This window comes from Haliaeetus albicilla, chromosome 13, assembly GCF_947461875.1.
Source record: "Haliaeetus albicilla chromosome 13, bHalAlb1.1, whole genome shotgun sequence".
NCBI classification, from domain to species: domain Eukaryota; kingdom Metazoa; phylum Chordata; class Aves; order Accipitriformes; family Accipitridae; genus Haliaeetus; species Haliaeetus albicilla.
Genome location: NC_091495.1, coordinates 34,467,894 through 34,492,650, shown reverse-complemented (window position 1 = coordinate 34,492,650; position 24,757 = coordinate 34,467,894). Strand labels below are relative to the sequence as shown.

Here is a 24,757-nt window from a genome sequence, read left to right as displayed (position 1 = left end):
ACATTCTAAGCTGCAGCTCTGAAGCTGCTTCTCCACAACCTCTCATTTTGCACCTCTTTCTCTTCCATAGAATCATAGAATCGTTTAGGTTGGAAAAGACCTTTAAGATCATAGAGTCCAACTGCCAACCCAACACCACCATGCCCACTAAACTATGTCCGCTTCACTTTTTTTTCATCTTTTCTACCTAGACCTCAGGATACCAGTAAGTGTGTCATCTTTTGTAGCTCCTGTGACAGAAGCCCTGACCCTCACCAGTGACCTAAAGATGCCACCCTCTCTCAAATAACTTGTACAAGAGGAAAAGTAAAAGCAACGCCTTCATACAACTCTGAAACCAGCTGGCAGAGAGCCTAACACCAGTATGGTTTGCACCATGCCGCACAAAACACAAACTGTGCGCAAGATAGAGCATTTTCTTTCTCAAGATCATCTAAACCAAAGTTTCCAAATAGGAAAGTCCCTATCAAATATTAGCTTGATGTTGAAACCAACACCTTGATGCAACTTAAAAAAGTTTTTCTCTCTCTTGCTCCCTCTTCCTCCTCCCTTGCCACTACATGAACTGCTCGCTTAAGACTCAGATATCAGCAATAAGGCTGTTTTGTATAAGTAATAATAATAGTTATTATTATTAAAGGCATCTCAGCTGGAAAGCAAAATAGAACATCCCTCAGCTCAGGCGCTCTCACGAAAACAAGAGGTTTGATTTTACAGTCTAGTTAAGCCAAGCTCGAATGGCTTTCACCTACTGAAAGTAACAACACTCTTTCCATGGGGTTGGGTTTTTTTGCCAACCTCCCTTACGCCGCACGCTGGCTCGCCACAAGGCGTTCCGAATGCTCCTTTTAACTGCTGCTAGTTCACAGATCGGCATAGGACAGTGACAAAACTGTATCCAAAGTCGCACCGTGAAGAGCAGGGAGGAGCAATACCTTGAGCAGATGCCAGGTCCCACTGCTCCACAGGACAGACAAGCTGCTTTTATGTTTTACTGGTGCTGGGGAGGGGGAAAAATTCAACATCTTCCTCACTTGCCTGCTTCTGGTTATGAAACCCTGCCACTTTGTGCCAACTCCAGCTCTCTAGACCCTTCAAAAGGCCAACTCAACTCTCCAAGATAGAGAGAAAAAAAATAAAATTAATCTTGTCCTGCTGCTTTATTCACTTAATTGTCTCGTGGAAGGGGCACCAAGGCTAGCACAAGGGAGCAGAGGCAGGATCAGCGTCCCTCTCCCCCTCAGCAGCAACAAACAGGCTGGCTCAGCTGAGGATGGAGCTGCCACGTAGGAATCCACCTCACGTCCACTTCAGAAACAACTTGCTGGACAGGAAGAAGGGTAGCACAAAAGTTAAGAGAAAAGCGTTCTGCAGAAGTGGTGCTCACCACGCAACCAGAGAACAGACGCTTGGTGGTCATTTTCTAACCCCCTTTTTACCATAATGCCCAGATTACCAAAGCTGAGGATTAATTAATACAGATATGGCAGAAAACATAGCTATTTGCTACTTCCAGAACCTTTTTAATTAAAAAAAAACAAACACAAAAAGCAAAAAACAACCCCCTCCCCCAAATCCTTGGATTAAAAACATCTGCTGGGTAGAAATAGGGACTTGAAGTCCAACAGGTCCCTCTTCCTGCATACAGAGCAACAACATGCTGCTGTGCTGCAAGAAATCAAATCAAAAGGGTATTTTGCACCCATTCAGACAGCCTCTTGGAGGGCTGTACAGAGAGAACATCTGTGGACTGACTTTATTCCCAATTTTTAAGCTTGATTACTAGCAGATCTTAAAATAGCTACTGGAAGTTAATCTGTAAATAAAATGTGCAGTCTAACAAAAGATGCAACCCTGACATTTGTGCTCATTCTGTAATCATGGCTTATTATCCCAGACTATTTTTTTCAGTGGTTTCTATTCATTTGAAATCATTCTGTACAGGAACAAGCCTCTTGCTAGAGTGTTCTGTAACAAGTTATTGCTATGAAATTGTTCATTGTATTTCAGGCTGAATGAGGACACAGGTGATGCACGCATGCAACTCAGGACTGCATAAATTTTATAGAGTATCTACATTTAATATACATCTAAGTAAGCCAAAATAGATGCTGGCATTTGTATACAAAAATATAACATTTTAAAATAACTAAGGTTATGGCAGTAACACCCCAGAGAGGAACTGGAGAATGCTCTATAGGACCCACTTTAAGCAAGACAACAGACCTTACCTCAAGCAGGTTACAGCCTTTTAATCTCTCCCAATATTCAGCTTCCTTTCCAAACACACACAGACATCTTCTTGAAAATTCAGGATTTAAAATATACTTTTGTTAATCCACAACGAGGAAAGGTTCAACATTCCCTTATAAAAGGGTATAAGCATATCTGGTTTTATGCACAGTGACCCACAAGCAGAGTAAACCCATGCATAGGAATTGGCTAAAAAGCATGACCTGAAATTCCAGAAAATGGATTACACTGAATAGGAAACTGTTTTCATATATATGCTTGGGCATAAGGCAAAGGAAACAATGGACTTCTGGTCAGAAATAATGCGAAATTTGCTGGAAGGTTCATTCAGTGCTGATACTTAGAAGTCTGAGAACCATACGCACAGAAAATGTGTAAGACTCTAGGCAGAAATGCAAGAGACAGACTTCTACATTTAACATTGGATTAGATTAAAAGCTTCTACTGCCAGAAGCCTGTTGTAATCATCTTTTAGTATTACCTGTCAGCTCACAGGTGTCAAAGGGCATTTAAGATGGAGAATCCGCATTTCAGTTCTCAGATAGAGTCTGCAAATACAAGGTTGTTTTCTTTTGTTTACTGCAGATTGACAGGGCCTTCTTATTTTTGCCAACCGTAAGTATTAAAGATCTATTTGCTTGATTTAATTTAGACTTTTGAAAGGTGACAACTAGTCACTGACTTCTGACTTACACAGGGAGAGTAAGTTCGCACCCAAGAACTCTCGTTTCCTGCAGTGTGATAAGTAAAAATCTTCCTGTCAGTACAACTAAAAGAGTAGAAGTGTTTAAATCTTTCCCGCAGGTTATGCTAGCTGATCATGTCCTTGGGCTAACTGTAAAGCTACGTTTTTTAGACCAGGAGCAAGGATCCTAGTCCTGTATGCCACAGGGTGGAAAAGAAGGATGTGCCCCAAGAACTGACTTGAGGCATCTTGGAAGCCGGACAAAACATCACAGATGAGATTTTTTTTTTTTTTTTTTTTTTTTTAACTTCATTCATTCTCCTGCTTCCCATTTACCCTCCCGGAGAGCACCATACCATCCCCTACCCGTTTAGCTCACAGCCCACCTCCACCAAGGCGATGCCATCACGGAGCACCGTGCCCCAGCTGCAGCCCCACTTACTCCTACAGCAGCAGGAGAATCTCACCCTTGCGCACTTCTCCGTCACCTACCGTGGAGCATTTGGTCCTTTCCCAACTCTGCCAGTGCAAGCTTGTTTGCAAACTTTCTAAACTAGACCTGTGAAGTATTTGCCTTCAAAAATACCTTTCTTTAAAAAAAAAAAAGTCTTTTTTTTTTTAATATATAAATATGGTGTATTTAAGATCTAGCTGCAAGTGCACCCCAGACATCTGAATTAGAGAGAGCAGAAAGACAACGTGAGCAGATGAGGGCAGGCACCCCAGTCAGCTACGAGAGCTGCTGCTGCTGCAATCATCCTGCCGGCTGGAGGAGGCCCTGTCCTGCCTGGCATAGTGATTTTGGGCAGCAAAGAGAGGGACAGTGGAAGTCTTGAGAAGATTAGACCTAACGGGGCAGGAGGGGGGAGTGCCTTAACAGCGTATTTTCAGGTGACTACAGTCAGTGTTAACTCACTCCTCAATGTAAAGCAGCTTCTAAAATATGACAATTTCCTCAAAGTTATATAAATTTAAATACAAACAAATTATCTTTTTATGAATGCAAATATACACCCACATATACACACTTTTAGAAGAGGAACTTTATGAAACAGCCAAGTGAACTGCAGCATTTGAAAACTACTTCAGTCTACAAGCTCCAGGCAGACTTCTTGGGTTTACTCAGTTACATTAACCACCACGCATTTATCTATAAAGCATTCTTCTTTATTTAAGTTAAACAATTTTTCAAGGATGGTTTCCATCTATAAAATGAACAAAGTACAAGCTCTGTACAGCAGACTTTTCAAACCAACTGAAAAAACAGTTTCCAAACTATGTTTTGAAAATCTGCAAAACAAATATCACCATTCTTGCTCTGAAGACGGTAAGAAAAGTTCTCAGGAGACTCCATCACAATTTGCTTCAAGGGCTCTTAATTAATCTTTCAATGGGCAAATTTCATCAACATTAAAAACCCCTAAAATCACAGTAAGTAACTTTGGCACGCTGTCATGTAAACATAACAAAAGGATACCACTTGGTTCTCCCAAAGAAGAGAGACATACAGCTCCTAGATTAAAACCCCTATGCACAGCATCCATGGGGAATTACTGACAATATTCCTACTTTCTATGATAGCAGTTGACATTGAAGACGTAAGAGGTGGAATATGGATTTTTTTTTTTTTTACTAGCAATTCTGATTCAGAGATAAGCAGCAGGTCAATATTCAGAGTTGCTACTGCTGATTTCAGTTAGTACTACCCTTACTATGATCAAAGTTGCAAATGGAAATACCTCCATGGTAGAAGCTCAGTCATTGGGTTTTTTTACTTTTAAATTCTGTTTTTCAAAACCTCAAAAAACCTGACTTGCTGCTGAGCCCATATTTCAGCATTTATTTTTCCAGAATATGAAGAAAGCTACTGCTATGTTTATGAATCACGTTGTTCAAGTTCTCAGCTAGGTTAAAAGGCTACACATAGGGAGAGACTAAAAGCTGAAAAAGAGTTTATCCACTGTATGGCCTCTAAAACAGGCAAGTTTTGGAGAAAGTGGATTGTGAAGAAGGGGGGGAAGAGAGGAAATTAATTATTCAGAAAAGTAGTCAGATGATGGATGGGAGAAACAGGATTCCATGTCCCCATCCAAAAGGTATGCAGGTATTTGCAAGTCCTAACTTCAGACACAAGGTATTTTATGGGCACACTGACTGGCACAGTTAAAGCCATTTTGCCCAGAAGAATACCACATCGACACCTAATGTATAGATGCAGCAAGAGGAAACTGAAAAAATTGGGAACCACTTTACTTCCAGGAACAAAGAAAGAAGGGAACTGTACCAGCATATTACAGTACACCAGATGTTTTTCATCTCCTTAGGATCAACCCTTAAATTTTTCCGAGATCCATCATCTTACTAAAACCACTTCCTGGCACTGCATGTCTGCACTAATTTTTGTCAATGCTGTCTCGCTTATTAGTACTTATTTACCTTTCCTTTTTCATTTTAAAAGCTCATTGAAGCATTTGCTTTTAATAAAAAAAGTATATAGTCTATGCAAACATAAGAAAGGACAGGTCAAAGTTGGGGTTAACTTTGACAGTAATATTTTAATATAAAAATGACATCAGCTGGACTGAAGCTGCAAAATGCACAGGTTCTATGGTTAAAAACACATAGGATCTGCTGGTATCCAGGCTGATTCCCAGAGCCAAGCCTGAATCCATTCAAAAGCTCCATTTAAAAAAACAAAATGGAAGAAAATTCCCCAGTAGTAGGTCTATAAATTAAGCAAGTGCAATTCAGAGATATTACATAGCTGCTCATCCTTGCAAATTAAAATTCAGATCTTGTGCTGTTGACAGTGACGTTACTATTCTATCTTATTTCTACAACTCAAAAGGGGAGTTTGAGACAAAGAAATTTTTCTCATTAGGGCCCAGAATAAAACTCTGCTGAACCCACATGGCTGCATGAAAGATCTGCACTGTTTATATAATTTTGTAACAAAGGAAGAAGTATTTTAAAGACAAAGTACTACAGAAAGTATCAACACAAATATCAAATACAAGTTTAACGTTATCCAGAGCACATGTAATGAATTTCCAAGTTGGAATAAACAATCCAAGCAATCATCTGTGCAGATGCATTGGCTTATTCTGCTATTTTCTTTCTCCTCCTGAGTTTCATGATCTCCAGTGAGGGCGAAGTGTTAAGAAGTAGATCCAGTTTGCAAAGCAAAAGCATCCAGTGTTAGCACGGACATCATACTCAGCAGCACAAAATCCGCACCTTCATAAAGTTTCACTCTCCTAGCGTTCCAATCCAATTTCTCGTTATACATATGTCAATCACTTTGTTGATAATTATAGGATGATGAAACTGATATAAATCATTGGGAGCTGACAATATATATACTTTTATATATTTATATTTAGAGTCCATCATAGAAAAGTTCATATTCAAATTACCAAGTACACACAGGAGAAAAAAACCTTCAAAATGACACTTCTGTTTCTGGAAATGACAAACCATGATTTCTATGCAAATGGAGTTTTCAAATTACCTTCTCCTAGTAATTTTTCCCACCCTCCCTCCCACACCCTGTTTCCCCACAGGTGTTTCTTCAGATCCTTTTTTTATCATACATCAGTTGTTCCTAGAGTTAATTATCTGCTGTGCAAGTATGTAACTGAAGACAGAAAGGAACCATTGAAGTCTTCGCACCAAGAAGGAATCGTGCTGCAGTCATGTTCAGTGACATCTTTGCAGTGCTCCAAGTCCCCTGGATCCCTGGTGTCTGCTTCAGCACTCTCCTACTTTCAGATAAAGGTGGAATACTGAGGTATATAAGTTCCGTGGAAAGTTTTAAGAAATACATCAGTAATTCAATCAAAACTTTGCCCAACGTCTATGAATCAAACCAGCATTTTGCTTGTAAGTCCTTCTACTGCTGCAGGTTAAGTGTGAATTTCCACTGTTGTGACAAAGAAGGACTGCAGATCTCAACGGTGAGACCACCATTTTTGGCATTTCGGCTGTCTAGACAGAGGTTGCTGCCAACGTGCCTCAGTTTAGAATTGCTTTCAATTTGTTCCCATTTCTGAAAGAGAAAATACAGTTATTGAGCTGGACAAGCAGGAAAAGGATAAGTTCTACATCCTGTCCTTTGAAGTCTTCGTAAGCTTCCCTGGCTTGTGCTTGGGAAAGCTGTGAAAACTGCAGTAAGAGTACGCAGTTTAGATGATCCTTGAATAAGAGTAAGTAAGTTATGGCAACCCTTGCCAAAACAACAATTCATTCAGCTAACACACTGCAATAGATACAGAACACACCAGATCATTTTCCTCTACTTCAGCCCTTCTCAAATACACTGTCACACCATGTTACCTGTACGAAGCTTTTGGTATGAAGAAAAAACATAAAAATCACAAAACCCATCCACATAACACTACAATTCTGAACGTAGAGAAGAAGCACAATCACTAAAGACAACTTTACAGAAATCCACAAATCTGTCAGACACCTTTCAATTGTACAGAAGACAACCAGTCAATCTGTGCTGTTAGAAGCTCTTTGCCCAAGGTGATGCAAAGGATTGAGTAAATCCCAAATACAGGATGTTAAAAAAAAAAAAAGTTTTTCTGTTGTATTTCTAACATATTGTGCCTTTAAACCTTATCAAGAAAATCTTGCTTCCTTAGTTTTCTTTTCTGAAAAGTGGCAAAAATATTCTTCCTTCATCAAGGAAGAGCATTTCAGTTATCTGTCTGCAAAAATTGAGATACAGAAGGAAGAAAGCTGGCAGACAATCAGAACCGATGACTTCGCAGAAAGAGTTGAAGATCAAAAAGATGGTATGACTCTGCAAATGTGATTTTCCTCAGGCGTGGGAAATAGATGAAGTTACAAAGCTGCATTAATAAAAATGAATTGAAGGAGTCTAGTGCTGTCACATAAACAGGTCACAGCTGAAAAGAAGAAAGGAAAGCCAAACCACGCTCTTCTGAGACACAGACTACATAATCTTCAAACTTCACTGCACAAGACCTTTGAAAAATACGTTGTGGAATACGTATTCTATTTCAGAAAACAGACGTTGCAGTTGAAGACTGTTACACATCAGTGCTGCTGGGTGAAACCTTTACATAAGGCCACCGTTGGGATAAAATCTCTAGATGTTCATAAAAGATTGTCACTGGCCTATGAAAAGAAAAGCTCAGTACACAAGCTTATTCCTGCTGCTCTTCCCAGATGTCATGCATCCTAACTTTACACACACACACACAACAGCAAGACAGAGTGAAGAGTAAAATGGATAGAAGATATGATTACCAGTGCACGTTCTTGCATTCTCTTTCACAACCCTTGTTTTCCCCACTGTTTGCAGAGTGCATTCACAACATACTAACCTGTCTGCTGTCATTTTCCCTACAGCCCTGAAGTTTTATTAGTGAACCAGGTGCTCTGTCTACAACAGTAAGGCACAAATCCATATGTTTCACCGACTTGTCCTTTGTTAAGGCCCATTCCTAAAGGAAGGAAAAAAAAAATGTACAAAATTGTATATATTAACGTATGCACAATGAGCACATGCTATCTCTGCATGTATAGTACAGGTTCAAATCCTGTAAACAGCTATATATGCACATTAGAACAGTTCATTGCTTCCCACAGAGCAGGAGAGGAAAAAAAGGTCCTCTTCAAATACAGTAATTCCCACTGCTTCAGTATCCCCAGGTCAGCTCAGGGCTGGGCTGTCTCTTTGCTCCCTCTGCTGGCTTCACACAAGTACAGCAGGCAGTCACACAGGTCCTCAGGTTCCAAGTATTTGCCCAAATATTTGTACAGCTATATTTTTATCTACCCCTCTCTCTCTCTGTATGTGTGTGTATTACACCCCCCCATATCTTCTTTGTAGGAGAGATTTATATATGTAAAATATATGTATAACGATATATATAAACCCTAAAAGCTTGGTCTGCAACGTCACTGGCCACCCTACCCACACGCTAAACAAAGCATATGTACCACAGTGAGGAAACAGTAGTTCTTAATAGGATAGAGACCACCAGAAAGCAATACACAAGAGGGCCAAAATCAAGGGTAGAGGGAAAACATTACTTCCTATCCAAGGCAGATGTAGAACAGAATTTCCTTTAGATACATTTAAAGATGCAACTCTTAAATAGCAAAGAAAAGCTGTTCTGTATATACTGTCGGCCAGCTTGTTTGATCTCAGCATCCTTCTACACAGGGTCTGATCTTGCGCTGATGTTCAGACTCTCTCCACGCCTTTCTCCCCAGAGTTTGGTCTCCAGGATCCAGATTGGTCTTCATTTGTTTAATTACCCTTTGAGGAAAGAAGCTGATCTATTGACTAAAGCCACGCTAATTATCCAAATCATGCTTGTCGCTACTTAAAATGGCACAATTAGCTTTTCTCCAGCAACTAAAGAGGATTCAGAGCTGTATAATACAAACCCCTAAATATACAGGGCCAAGCCTGTTATTTTGCAAGCAATCAGTGTTTCAGAAAGAAATTAAATGACTAATCCCACCCCCCCCTTTTTTTTTTTTTTACTTATTTTCTGATACCATAACTGAATTTTTGGCTTGCATAATCACTTTTAAACTCAGCAGATTTAACAATGATTAAATTCTTTTGAGAACAGATGCTCAGGAAACAATCTGAACTTCTAACCCACGTGATTACAAGTAATCACCATCGTACAGGTAGCGAGCCATTAGACGGGTACCATATTATGAAAGTACTAGAATAATGACAACTATGCAAAACAAAGCAAAGACAGGAGAACTGTGTATCCCTTTATTTGCATATCAAACCCTTAAGGTGATCACTTTTCCTTTCACTCTTAAAATGTTAATCTCAGATGACAGCAAAATTACTTGCCTCTCAGTTCTGTCCAGTTCATAAGATGTCAACAAGAATCATTAATAACCACTTTTAGCAACTTAAGGAATTAAGCAAGTTATTTTCAGAGCTTACCAGGAGTCACAAACGCCCCTGAAACAGATCGCCCCCTTGTAAGATTTATACTGAATAGTGACAGCTGAAAATACTATCAGGGAAGTGGTAAAACTTGTGTTTGAGGACCCTGCAGTCAGAGAAAGTTAAAGCCTTGAAAATACTGCTTTATGCATCTTCACCCTTCCATCAAAAGCCTGTAAGAGCCCCAGACACAACAGAAATCCTGCAAGAAATTACTACATTTAAAAGCTGAAGGTACTGCTTCACAAAAGCTCCAAGCTCTGCTGCTGGAGACATCTACGTGATGGCCCTTCATGGTACGAAACAGTGTATAGCTAATTTCCTCCAGTGATCAGGAACTATGACTAGCTATAACAGAGATAAGATTAAGCAAGTTCCGCTACACCAGAGGAGAAGAAAAATTGCAAGCAGTGTATGTGCTCAGGGCACAGGCTGGAAATCGGATAGCTCTATGTAACAATTTGAAAATCAGGACATCTGAAAAAACCTGTGTCAAATCAAATATAAAGTTAGTAGAACACCACTAACCTGAAAACTTCCCCTTGCACCTAGATGCATTTTGTTTTACCTTTAGCTCCTTATCCTAACCCTACATATTTGTACCCAATTGTCAAATACACCACAATTTCTTCAGCCCTTTAGAGGTACACATCTACTTTTTGAATCACTGAATTCTACCAACCTGGGCAGGGGGCAGAGGCATGCAGAAATCCCATTTTGACTTAAATTTTGCATTTTCTGTTGAACACAAGCCAGAGTACACTCTTCAAATTATAGGAGAAGGTCTCCACAGCCTACAGTATCTGAGTAGTCTTAATCCCAACCCCCCGCAAACCCTCTTGATAAGAATAGGTGCAAAAAACATAGTACAGATCTAAAGACTCTGGTTTATTCCCTATCCCTCTTCTCCCATGCTGTTCATTCCCTCCAAGCCAATACGAATTCTGCTTGGACATAAAACCTGGTTTTGACATGTTCTGCCTCTTAATCTGTCTGAATGTCTTCTCACAGGGACCTGTTCATAACAAGTGTATATTGGTTTGTCAAGGCCAGCTTCACAGAAGCAGCTACACAGAAAAGAGGGTCAGATTCAGGGCAAGGGAGTTTAAAAGAAGAAGATAATTTTGTTTATCTATAGAGAATACACAACATGACCAGAAACTGCCAATATTTCTGCACCAAGGCAATTCTGACACATCCATCCTTCCTAAAAAACACTGTGGCGTTCTGAAAAGATGAGTGTACTTTCATAAAGGTAATAGAAAAAGCCTCCCCAGATACGTTCTCTTTAATGATAGGGAAAAGAGGCATATCTCAGATGTATGACGGCAATGCATTCAAATCAACGCGATACATCTTCAGGAAATAACTTCTTTATCTTAGGCTTCGTCTGACTTTAGGGTTTTCCCCTTCTAATTTAAATCAGAGCGAGCAAAATTCTGATACTCATTGAACAGTAGATTTGCAATTGGTCAGCCTTCTATTTTAACAGATGTACTTGAAGTATTAATCTTACATTGGATTTCTAGTCAGGTTGATTCTGAAAAGAATTTAGTGATAAAGCAGCACACAAAACAGTGAGCACGTATGTGTATATTTTGTGAACGACAACTAAGTCACAACTGCATAAATAGATTCTGTGAAATAATTAATGCTGTCATTTACAGATTTGACACATTTGCAATTAGTTTAAGAGTAGGATTAAAAGGATTTGTTGAAACACTCCCTTTACTGTGAGTGAACAGGATATGACATTTAGGCACCTCTGTTTTCTAGAAAAGCCAAATGCAGATTTAAGACAGTTTTTTTTATACCCTGCTAGCACGAATTGGAAATGACTAATAGGGCATCATAGTAAAGTATTCTTCTGTTTTGCTGACCTTAGTAGGCCTTATGCTTAATACAATCCAAATCTTTTGTCAAGTAAAAATCCCCCCTAAAAAATGAAACACACCAATTCATTGAAAAAAGCTTTCTATACAAGTATAAAACCCCTGGGAAGGAAATTATTGGCCTCCAGTGTAAAAGCAAGTATTAATAGAGACAAAGGAAGGGGATAATTTGATGCACACTGAATGAATCTTTGGGCTCAGATTCTAATCCTGAAAATGCAAATTATATTTGAGAGAGACCTTATTTAGCCAATCTGTTATAACAACTGATCTGCTGATTTGGGTTCACCTTCCTATCACCAGTACACAGTACCTGCTAAGTTTCACTTTTTTCCTTTCTCTCTTTTTTTTTCTTTTCTTTTTTTTTTTTTTTTTTAAAGATCACATTCTGCGGAAAAAAAATTAATGGCATACAGACCTGGTTTCCCCCGGCATTATGACATTCATAAACTCCAACAACACCATCTGCAAAATGGCCCAAAGTGTCAAGGCAATTGGTACCCTGCTGCAAAGCCCCAAAAGCTATATCTTGATGATCAGGTACCCTAAAATAAAACCAGAAATAGCTGCTTAATTCAGTTTCTTTAATTTTTTTTAATTTTTTTTTTTAACTTCTTGTCTTTACTCAGAGTATTTTTAAGATGACAGGTTAAAGATAAGTGAAGACTACTAGCTGGAAACCTCAATCATTTTCTGAGGGGGGAAGGCAATTATCGGATCATGAACTGATCAAACATGAGTAAACTTGCAAGCTTAGGACAGAATACAGAAAGACTTGTACTGGAGAATGAGAATGAACATACAAACTCAGCACCAAAACCAAATTACAGATGACTTAACATCATCATTTAAGATCACTCAAGCTTAATGCTATCAGTTAAGGTCATCAAGCCCTCCTGTTTTTTCAGCCAAGCTAGCTTGTGGCAGAAGTATGACATTCTACATTTTTCCCAGACTGTTTTTACTGAAGTGTTAGAAAAGGGGTTAGGAATTTAAAAAAAAAAAAAAAAAAAATCAAAAAAAAAAATCTATGTTTTGCTGATACCCATTTTCTAACGGTTGCACATAAACTACACTCCTACAGTATGGAAATACCCACGCAAACCCATTCACCAAAGTACAGCTGTGGGGTAGAATCCATGAGTTCATGTCAAACAGTAAAGTAAGGGGACATTAGCTCCTTTTAAAACTTCAGACTGTAATATGAGTATAATAATTCAACCCAGCAGAATGAGCACGAAAGACAACACAGAGCAAGATGACATTACACTTAAGTAAAGCTTATGGTAGCACATTTTCCAGGAGAGCTTGCATGATGGTTTTTCTTCTGACAAATTAAACAAAAATAAATATCCTCTGGCACTTACACGAGAAAATAAAGACTAACTTACTCCCTCAGTGTCATCCTGGTTTATGAGACTCTTTAGCACATGTGGTTCTGTACATGTTTCACTAGGGCTGTAATGGCTGGTGCTTTTGCATTCCAAGCCTGTATGCCACTAGTAGTTACCTGACTCTACTGACATGAAGTGTCCCCAGGAAAAAAAAACCAAGTATTCCTATAAGCCACACAGTATCTTACCGTTACACTACCAATATTAGGTTGACAGCAGACAAACTAGTTTAGAGACTCAGACCTGACAGACATACTTATTAACAGGTTATTGAACAAAAACCTTTTTATCCTTTCAAAAAGTGTTTCTCTTCAAGGATTTTTTAGGATGCCTTCATGTTACAGAAGCTGTTAGCAAGGTTACCCCTCATTTCCCTCTTCTCATCCCCTCCCCCAAAATTAGTGATAATGCAGTGACAGAGAACAAAAGACAGAACAAGCAGAAGACTCAGCTTCTTAGAGTCTTAGGCATCTACCCTTGTCTGCCAAACATAAACGGCCCTCTTGTCTGCCGACTCCCACTCCTTGTACTGTACTGAGATACAGTCTCCTCACTCTACTAGGCATGTGCTTAGGCGAAGGCAAAAGCTTTAAAGGGATGACAACAGGATGCAGAACAGCATACTTCTGAGCAAACAGCTTGTGTAGGAGACTAGCTTCAGGCTCAGGTAAGTTGAGTCCTTTGGACACTGTTCTCTAAAATACCCGCAGCTGTAGCTGTAGTTGTGGTAAGCAGAAAAAGCAGCTTAGCAGGGAAAAATGGCTCTTCAGGAATAGAACTAATTAAAAAAAACAAATAAGCCCACACTAGGCACTGCTTTCACAAAAATTAAAACACATCCTTTACATCCAAGGAAGGAGAAAGAGAAACTGATGATTTCTGGGGAGGGGGGGCATGGGGAAGAGACCTCTACAATATCTCTGATTCAGCCAAAACTCACCGTAACTCAGGATAAACATTTTCAAGATACCACTTGAAGGGTTTGCAGCTAAGTCTCTTTCTGAGTTCCATTCGGCTTTGAATACTAGAGGGGGGGGAAAAGGAACAGTTTTCAAAGTCAGGCTGCTGTCTTCATATATGTTAAGGAATACACAGAAAACTCAAGAACAGTAGAACTGTAGAACTACATCATAAAGAGATAGCACATGAGAGCTAGCACTGCTTTCACCTCAGAAGATGCTGTCTCATGAAGAATAAATGAATAGGGCAAAAAAGCACTTGCGACTTACTTGCCATAAGGTACATTCCTGGCTGAAGGCACTGCTGCGTAATAGAAATTTTTATACTCGTCCATCCAGACTTCTGCTGCCCTGCGTGTATTTCTAGGGACAATCATATGAAACACATAGGTTATATTTTCTCTAGCTGCAATTAAACCAGGTCATTTATCCTTGGGTTGATTTTAATCCTTTTTAGTACTACATAGTCAGCTGCCTCCAAGCCAGGCAGAAGATTCTGTGTTAAAGACCCAAGTAACAGAAAACCATTAGAGAGTAATGTAACTGAAATCAATGCATTTAGAATGAAATTTATGTCTTTTGCACACTCATCACTGCTTCAGGTTTTCATCCAGAATTTAATACACATCTTGGAGTTCTTTCTGCAAACTTCACGGAAGTTGTTAGGTTGTTGTTTGCTTTTGATTTTTTTGCTTTGTATAAGAGTAACTTGACAGAAGCCAAATTCAGTGAGTGTTCACCTGGATAAGCAAGCTATTTGGAAACATAAAAATCTCAACAATTGCCAATATTTAATAATGTCTTTTACCTTTCTGAAAACAGATACGCTAACATAGGCAAGACATTTTCAATCTTCATCCTATTTCTACCAGAAGAGCACCCAAAGTTCCAAAAAGACATAAGCTTCCATGACATTTAAGGCTATGAACCAAGCAAGTCTGTTGTAGCTGAGGTAACAGAGGAGATCCAGTAATTAGAAAATATTTTTAATGCTTTAAAAGTCAAGAGAGATTAACTATTGCAATAAATGTGAAAAACACTAACCCAAATTCTTTACTTCTAATCAAACACATCTCTAACTAAAATTCCTGTATTTATGTAACTGGTGTCTTTAAATCTCCTTTTGGACTGCAAGATGGTAATGCCTTTTTCTGTCCCCTGGCTTCCATGTAAAAATCATTTACTTCTATTGTTCATGATTTTATGCTTAGAAAATTAAGCCTTATTTCACTTGCAACTGCCATGCTCTGAAGCTTATTTTACATTCGGCAGTAAGTTCATCTAAAGCAACTTGAGTAAACTTAGTCAGCCAATAACTTCTTTAATATGATTTTCCAATTCAAAAGACAAAAAATAGTCAGGATAAAGCAAGCTGTTCTTGCAGGTCGCTGAGAAGGAAGGACACAGAAAAGAAAAAAAAGTCACAAGACAGACCTCAATTATTTTTTTTGTTTGAGGACTGATTTTTCCTTGCAAAGATTCTTTTTAGATTTTTTGTAAGCAAAATCCCATTCAATACAAATTAAAGAGCTGTTTCAGTTTCTCCTCCCTTGCAGCCACTCAGGCCTGTGTGTCAGCCAGTCACTCAGCACCTGCCCCTGTTGCTTGCTCAGCAATCAGCTTTGCCTGCCCACAGGCCAAACAGATTTTGGTGGTGGGAGAGGAACTATTTGGTTTGCCAGGGTTTAACGACTCCAAAGACACTTTCAAGGCCAGAACACATGCCTGCATCATGCTTCCCCGTACTCGGGGATGAACAGTTCAGGCTTAGTGCGACATAAATATGAAAACTGTGTAGATGCTGAGAACTGCCTAAACTAACACAGACCCCAAAGAAGGCAGGGTACTGAGGAACACGGTGTAGGGTGCACTCGGTTGCTTCGTGCTGAGCCATAGTTAATGAAACCTAGCACCAAGCAATCAGAGGGAGCTTTGCATGGAGCAGACTGGGGTCTGCAAGGTTTATTAGCTCGTCTGAAGCAGTGTATTAAGGCAGTGCACAGTAGTCTAAGAAATCCTGCCAGACACAAGCTGTATCTGCCCACACCACACAGCCAGGATGTGGACTCGCCTCTCATGAAACAGGACTCCCAGTCTCTCCTCCAGAATCCCCCGATTTGTTTTGGCTGCCAAAAGGCAGTGCATACTGACTAGTCAGCTAAAAATAGGATGCCTACCCAGAGCACTCCAGAACAAACTGCATACAGTCAAGGGACAGATAATGGCATAAGCTAACAAGTCCCGACTGCGAGACCAGCACCAATTCCACGCACCAAGTTTCTTGGCACCAATGTCCTATACATATCTAATAATACCTGTATTACAAGGGTATCCCATTACCTTAGGTTTCTCATTCTCTCATTGCTAAGACTGATCTTAAGGCTTTATGTTATATTGGTTTGATACCCAAGAAAGCTGACTGAGGAGGAAACGTTCAAATATACAGCAACTTGTCAACCCTCCTTTTAAGCGATATGCAACTTTTCTAGGTCAATTAAAAAATAATTCCAATGAAACAAAGAATTTTAATGGCATTTCAGAATTTGAGACAGCTGGACAGCTAAGGACACAGGTAATAAACAACTTGCAGAGAAAGGTAGATCTGGAAAGGGATGTAAGTACCCAAGACACTAGTTTGCAGGCTTCAGCTGCCTTCACTATTCAAGCACATGCGGGATCTCTTTTCAAAGTCATTTTGAACACCAATGACTGGAAAACACAATGTGGCTTTAAAAAAACCTGTCATAGTAACTGTCAGGACATTTGAGTGACCAAATGACAATGATGATTTGACTTCACCACAAAATCCAAAAAGCTTTAATCGCAGTACGAACGCAACCCCTGCTAATATGATGCATTTCTGATGTCTGCTGTACACTTGCATGCATACAGCCACACCTTTTTCCTACTTTGCAGTTGAACTATATTTAAGTACCTATTTAAATCACAAGAAAAGCAACATTTTGGCAACAGTCCAAAGAAGGAAAGGCTGCAAAGGAGTGGGAAAACCACACAATGTATATATTTTTATTAACTATGCTCCTTATTATGACATTGTCATTTTAAAATCCACCATGAAACTAAAACAGTTGCATCCTAAGCCTACATAATACAGTTTAATTGGTAGATCTTCCCACTCTCCTGATGACACTATAAATACTGGAATAGAGATGTGATTTATTAAGAAAGGATATTTCATTGCTAGCTTTTGTTTTCCCTTAAGTACTATTATTCATTTTCCACTGTAGCATAAAATACAGATCTCAAAGTATAGGGGACCAGAAAAATCCTTACTATAACTACTGGAAGAAACGGGACAGTGACTTCATTTTAGCAGACTATTACATTCATTAGAGTCATCTTGGTGGCATACCAGCATGGAAGAAAAGAATTACACCCTAAGGAGGTTCCTCAATCTAAGGTGAAACACAAATCCAAGTATATTGGCAGCTTAGAACATTCTTATGAATTTAAATACACCTGTGTTTTCTATGTTGCTTCATGTTAAACAGAGTTTGGGCTCCATATCCTTTCAAAGATAAATAAACAATTTTATTTGCAGCTCTTAACCCACAGAACCTTTAGCCAAGATCTGTACTTCTTCAGCCCCCTGAGCATCAAGTCCAATTCTCTAAATCAAAACCTAGTGATTCTTCAGCTACAACTAACAAAGCCTTGGTCAAAACATCCACCATACACTCCTACAACACCTTCATCCATATTACTTAAAAAATCACTATGAACATGAATCAGAATTACTGTTCTCATTCTGTAGAGGAGAAACTGAGGAAACAGCTCAGTATTTCAGCTACTGCTGTACATTGTATCAACAGCGAAATTAACAGGCATATTAATCTAAGCCCTTAATATTGCAGTTTCTTAGGTTTATAGAAAAAAAAGCATTTTTAAACATAGCACAGGAAAGGCAAATGTGATATAGAATGAAGTTGCCAGCAGACTGGCACAAATGCCAGAATCAGTCTACATAACCATTTGCATATCACATACCGATCATGTATTAAGAAAAAGCAAGCAAAGCATATTCATATCTTAGTGTATTCTCGCTCTTAGAGAATGATGAAACTGTTTCTATGAAATGAAGATTTATGAGACAGTTCTGAAAATAAAGCCTTCTTTAAAACCAAATAAACAAAGTTCTCAAAATTGATAGAATGCCAAGCTAAGCATTTCCTTCTTTTCCAGATTCTCAGGCTGCGTCTGCTAGAAGTTTCCCTTTTTCAACTCTTAGGTTCTTCTCTCAATCTATGTAGTTGCCTCAGTCATTAATTTCCTTTTAATTAATATTTTTCCATGCTAGGTAATATTGCAAATATTTCTAAAGAAAAGATCCTTAAAATGAAATTACTGCCACCTGCTGATCATCTGAAGAAATCCAAAATATTGCTATTTAGCTGAAGACATGACTTAACAGTTACCTTGCAAACACGGTACCACTCCCACCGGGAAACGTGTAAGGATGCTGTTTGCGGAATACATGACCCACTCTGCTGCAAGGGATGATTTCTAGGCTCCCACCACATTGCCAAACTCTGAATGAGATCTCTGAAATAAAAACATGAATGAAAGACCACCATCACAAAATACTGTAATTTTGTAGTGTACTAATTACAGAGAAGGCTTTTACTGATTATTGCTGAGAAGATCAATAAGATAGTTTTCTGAGAAATTCTAGGATAAGCAAAAGCATATCTGAACATTTACTAATATTCTCCAAGCTCAGGAAAAATAATCATATTAACTTGGAAGCAAAACTCTATGTCTTCTCTTACCTGGGGTTACCAGCATTCCCCAAATTCATAAACCACTCCGCAATTTGCCAGAGTAAGTTAGGTCTATATGTACCATTACTGTGCTTTATCTAAAGGGTAAGCAACAGTAAATACACTTAACATCACTAGCTTATAATAAAAATTTTCAGCTAAAGATGGAATAACACAGTGAACAAAATCAAGGCATGATAAAACAGTCAGTAGATTCGAGCTGCTGATTTATTACAGCAGATAACCAAACACTCCCAAACACTGGTTGTGGAAGGAGTTATATCAAGTCAATCCTGATTTGAAGACAGACTGAATAAAGATGCAACTTCAGTAAACTGAAGGTTATGGACAATACACTTCTAAGCCAATCTAGTGAGCTGACCCAGCTAGGGAGGACAAGAAGGTCCAGAAATATTTATACACTTTCTCGTCTTAGACCTTTGACAGCAGAAGTCACCTAATGCTGACATGGAACTTTTCCTCATTCATTCCAAATTAGCACAGTAAGGGCGCTTTCAGTAGCACCGTTTCAATTTTGATGATTCCCCCTTCAGTCCAGCAGCTGCTACCAGCTACTGAGCGCTACCCTTAGTTCCAAGCCTCTTCATAATCATTCAGTATCTTTCCACAGATAATCAGCTCTAATTTAAAGTCAGCGTCTACCTTTTATAACTTAAACTAAGTGCCATTCCTTCCCCCAGAAGCCTTCCTCCCACATACACAAAATAAGTCATAAAAATAACATTACTTCAAAAATTAAATTTGGAAAAAAAAAAAAACCCACAAACCAAAACAAACCAAAAAAACCAACCAACCACCTCAAAGGTTAGAGAGCATGTCATCATGACAGTCTGTCCAGAGGAAAAAAAAAAAAGAAAAGAAAAAAAAGAAGACGTGCTGTGATTTCAACTGTTGACAGTGCAGGTTAACTGGCCTTCTTCCAAAGAGTCTTTGCTTTTACAAGGATAATTTCCTATTTGTTTTACTTCAGTGATAAATTCTGTTGCATTGGGACCAATTAGGCATATTCATGAACCCTAGACAGTCAACATAGTCTGATCTATAGACAGATCATCCTCAAAAATATTAATGACAATATTGTCTTTGCCATTAACTCAGTCTTGATTTTCCCGTTGAATTAACATGGGACAATAGGCAAAAGTAATTTTTAAAGCAACTTAATGTGACATTGTCTTCGTACATTTTTCACAGCACTGACTTCAGTCTTACACCTCTTATTTTGAGCTTAGAATGAAAAAAAAAAAAAGAGAATCACAATAAATAACTGGTCACTGCTTCTATTAAACAAGTTAGTAACAAAAGCAATTCTGCTTCTACCAGAATAAATTACACATAGATGGAAGACAGCAGGCTTTCCCATATCTAGCTCAGATTTGGTCCCATACTGCTCAAATTGTGAAAGCAGAGGAGTAATAGTTTTCTTGTACAACTTTGAAGCATTATTTATGGAGTTTTGCTAGAAAGTTCATACAGTTATTTGCCCAACGTGAGGGCATGCTGCAGTCAGTGAGGACAGCCTAGTGAAAGAAGGCAGGGAGATCCGATCAAAGATACAGGCTTTTGCATTAGACAGGTGCAGACTAAATGCTCAAAATCTAGTATTAGACTTATTTAAGTATTAGAAAATACACACTTCTGAAATGCAGTAAAGTGAGATTCTGGTTAAAAATAAAAGGTCAGTGCAGTACGCCTAAAGCTCTTTCTTTTTTAAATGATTCATCTGAAGGTTTAATCCAGAAAGTCACTGTCATCTGTTGAATGTATTTAGGCATTGAAAAAGTATTTTTGTTTTAGAAGTAATTTAGAAATATCTTGTGTCAACTTTTTTCATTATTCATAGCTTCTTCTAATGTGTACATTAATTTGATTAATTCTCCTTCCATAAATTCCCAGAAATGTAAACCTACATGTATACTTTCTGGCACCTTAGATTCTGAAGAATCTAAAAAAAAGTGAAAATGATGAAAAATAACTCTATAGGAAAGACAGCAAAGGACTAGTAAGTCAGGAGAAACAAACTAATTCTTATTTGCACCAACATGGCTTCTAAAGCCTGTGTGGATTTTTAAAGAAAAAGGAATGTACAGCAACTAAAACTTAAAAAAACCCCCACAAACTCCCTTAAGACATCTTTTTTGCCATACTCACAGTGGGAGAAGAAATACTACTATTGTAACAATTTCAGTGGACACAGTTTTTCATTGAAAAGGCATAAACAGCATGTCAAACGTTCTTCAGTTGCATCCGATTATGTTACACCTCTCTAACAGATTTGCTCTTTTCATTGTAGTGTGTCATCATTATTGAAGATGGGGAATGTCTTACTTGCTCCCTGATTTTAGCAAAATTATTAAGAAAAGCCTAGGTTTTCAGATTAGACCCAAACCTTCTAATGGTTCATCCAGTCTCCAGTGTACTCCAATCCTCCTATGCTTATCCAAAAGCATTGTAAAGATTCTGAGAATTAGAATTTACAAATTTAAGACAAGACTGAACAAACCTTGATCCATGTTTTGTACAGTGAGCATGTGTTATCAGTCATATCTAGCAACAATCTGAAAATGCACAGTATCTTCATGGTAAGAGCTGTCCCTGGGCTAATTTAGACAAAATACCGCAGGTCCATCTTGACATTTCTAAAGTTGAGACTATACTAACATGTAAACTAAATCTCATAACAGCTGCTCTGCACATGCTTGAAGGAAAAATGCGAAGTTTTATAAAGCATAAATATAACGTATCGAATTATTCTGCAAGTCTAGTAGGTTATTTGTATGTAACGTCAAGCTGCTGATCCAGAGATATGTGCACGTTGATTTTTAAACTGCACGTCACAGATTTCCAGTATCTGGTGAATGTGTCATTTATTGCAAATTAAATCATACGCCATGTGATTTTTACTCGTCTTCAGTTAGTCTGGCAACTATGAACAAATTATTAGCTGTCTGCTGGACTGACTGACCTTGCCTTCTCAGGGAGCCGAGAAAAGGCACCCCAAAGTCTCCATCTCCTCCTTCCCATGGAGGAAAAGGAACAGAATGGAGCAAGAGCAACATAAGCAGCTTTTTGCATGCAGTCTTCTCACCTTGAGTGAGGAGCTGTTGCTTGTGCCCTTTCCTGCTATCAAGGCCTCAGTTATCGAAGCATAAAGGCAGCTGCTAAATTTTCAGAAAAAACTCGGTCACTCAAGTACATGCTTGCAGCTAATCAAATATTTAAGTGCTCTAGTGGCAAAAGAGGTTTTCAGAGTGAACATGAGTACTGCTGTAGTAAGTTTATCCAATGACTTTCCAGGACATTTAAAAAATGAAAAATTTTTATATTCATATTAATACAATTTAGCAATATACAGCCAAAATAATGAGAACACAGAAACACAGAAAGTAATTGTTTGAAATATGTAAGAGGTTTCTTTGAGTGTTGCATAGGAAGGTCAGAGACTGGACTGTAAGGATGCCTCTTCCAACCTTTTAGTTCCTTACAGGAATGTTAAACATTTGGTTACCATGTCTCCATACTTAGCATGCTGTATACAGCAGACATTTCCTTGAAGGCCAAGCATATGCTCAATGCATATGCATATTTCAGCAACTCAAAATACTCATGGGTTTTCACAAGTTCAAGGTATTTTAGGATTCTGCAGCTAGCACATGCAGTAGAGAAGTTTCTATCCTTAGAACTGGTCCTAAAACACACTACTTAAGATGTCTGAATGCATCTCTACCCCAAAACACTAAATTAATGACAGACTGGAAGTTTTGAGAAGTTGTAGAGTTCTGCTCCTCCCAAACATTTTGGTTTTGTTTGTTTGTTTCTTTCTTTGTTTTAATACAAATATACCGGTCTTAACTGCAGAAAAAACTTTGTACAATACTGTAATGCAAAGAGCCAAGACCCCCCTAATAACACCAGATTTAACTGCCAGGTCAAAGAATAAATGGCTAAAACTCAAGTTCTCTCAGCTCCTCCTCCCTCCTCTGTAAATCCCACTCACTGAAGTATCTGAAAATAAGGACTTACAGCAAAAATGCCTTCTCAACCATAATTACCTCACAGGGTTAAAGTAGGGGTATCAAATTAAAAAACTCACTAAGTTTACATGTCAGGCAGTATAGTATTATTAAAGTTAAGAAACAGATTATTCTTTAGTCAGCTGCGTTTTAACTGATTTCTTAAGGTGTATGTAAGAACATTAAACTCATGAACTCCTGTGTTCTACTTTTCACGATTAAATTTCAGCAACATCTTAAAACATGCCTTAAATTGTCAGCATTTAAACATTATTGTATTTTAATCAATAACTTTGGATGAGGATGTGACTTTCAAACAAGATAGCATTTTTGAAAATAATTGCCTATCTACATCCTGTAATATTTTTATCAGCCAACCTCCATTACAAAAAAAATTCCCTGCTTAATGAACAAACACTTTTATTCTCTCATATTTAGCATATAATTCCTACCTTGTTTTAATTCTTTCATTGAAATAAACCTTTTGGATTTCACCAGTAATGCATGTGAAGTTTTAACTCTGGTTTTAACCCTCTGCACAAAATCAGGAAGACCATGACTCTGCGACAGTACAGGCAATGGTGAAACATGCTTTCTTTCAAGACTAATCTGAAGACAGATAATATACATACCTAAGTTTTCTCCACCCCAAACATCCATCATCATGTCATACTTCCCCAGTTCTTCAAAATAGGATTTGTCCATCACAAATAACCCACCAGCTATCATGGGTGTCCTAAACAGACAAGAAAAATTAAATTAAATACTTACAGAACCATGAACTCTGAGGCAACCATTATTTGCATCTCAAGGTTAATACCCCCTTGAAAAAATTTGCAATGCTTTTGAATGCAACTAATTTTGCATATATCAATTCAAATGTTGTCTGCACACATTTCTATGGCATATATAGTGCCCTGATCACCTTCTGAGGCAGTTTCCAGATCTCCATTTGGCTTACAAGTTCCTGATGTAAAGGGTGGCAATTTGTGCCAGCAATAAAACATTAAAACTGATGCTGTATTTTTAGCCCTCAAAACATACCAGCTTTAAACAAAGTGACATCTACTTTTTGTTAAGGGTAAATAATCTACTAGCGTGCTTTAAAGTATTTTTTTAAAATACAATTTATTTATGAGTCTCATAATGCTACATAAATATGAATGAAATTTCATTATTAATGAAAGCTATAGTAAAGATCCCCTTCCAGACTCAGAGAAGATGATTTCTAACTTTGTTTAGTTGCAAACTCCAATCTATTAGAGGGAGAAGTAGCGGTACAGACATACTTTATGGGAGCAACTGGATTTCCTTGCCGTGCTCTTCTTTGCTCTGGTGTCATGTAATCCCACTTGAACACCAGGTTCCAATCAAAGCCTTAAAGAAGAAAATATTAGAGTAGGATGTTAAAAAGACTGCGGTCATCATTCAACTTGTAGTAACATAATGTTGACTAAAAACACTGGGAACTGTAATTTAAATTAAAAATTTAAACTTGGACAAACTTCTGGGTAGAAAACAAACAAGTCCAGATGAAAGGTAAAGAAGTTGACAGGGCAATAAAACAGGAATCTCAAATATTAAGTAACTTCCATTCCTCTTGTTGCCATCTATTATGCAAAGTAAGAAATCCAGTCAACAAGTGACAAAGCAAAAGCCTTATATATGAATCCAACATCTCCTATCTTTACATTGATTAGAACATCATATGAAGATCTTCCAGCCATTACAAATGCTCCTAACAGTCATTACTGCACAACTGCATTTCAACTTTTAACAAATGATCACATATTTATGTTTACAC

The 24,757-nt window shown here is 38.2% G+C and overlaps 1 protein-coding gene across 2 annotated transcripts in view; it reads right to left on the bottom strand.

The window, feature by feature from the left end:
• Window positions 1–4,083: 4,083 nt before the first annotated feature.
• The window catches only part of GALNT2 (polypeptide N-acetylgalactosaminyltransferase 2), a 100,866-nt gene continuing 80,192 nt past the window's right edge, over window positions 4,084–24,757 (bottom strand). For both annotated transcript variants that reach the window (XM_069800770.1, XM_069800771.1), the window contains exons 9-16: window positions 24,243–24,330; window positions 23,586–23,689; window positions 18,578–18,704; window positions 14,412–14,504; window positions 14,123–14,206; window positions 12,207–12,333; window positions 8,296–8,415; window positions 4,084–6,986 (exon numbers count right to left, since the gene is read on the bottom strand). In XM_069800770.1, coding sequence (XP_069656871.1) covers window positions 6,831–6,986; window positions 8,296–8,415; window positions 12,207–12,333; window positions 14,123–14,206; window positions 14,412–14,504; window positions 18,578–18,704; window positions 23,586–23,689; window positions 24,243–24,330 — 899 coding nt within the window. In that variant the 3' untranslated portion in view covers window positions 4,084–6,830. The remainder of the gene's footprint in view (window positions 6,987–8,295; window positions 8,416–12,206; window positions 12,334–14,122; window positions 14,207–14,411; window positions 14,505–18,577; window positions 18,705–23,585; window positions 23,690–24,242; window positions 24,331–24,757) is intronic.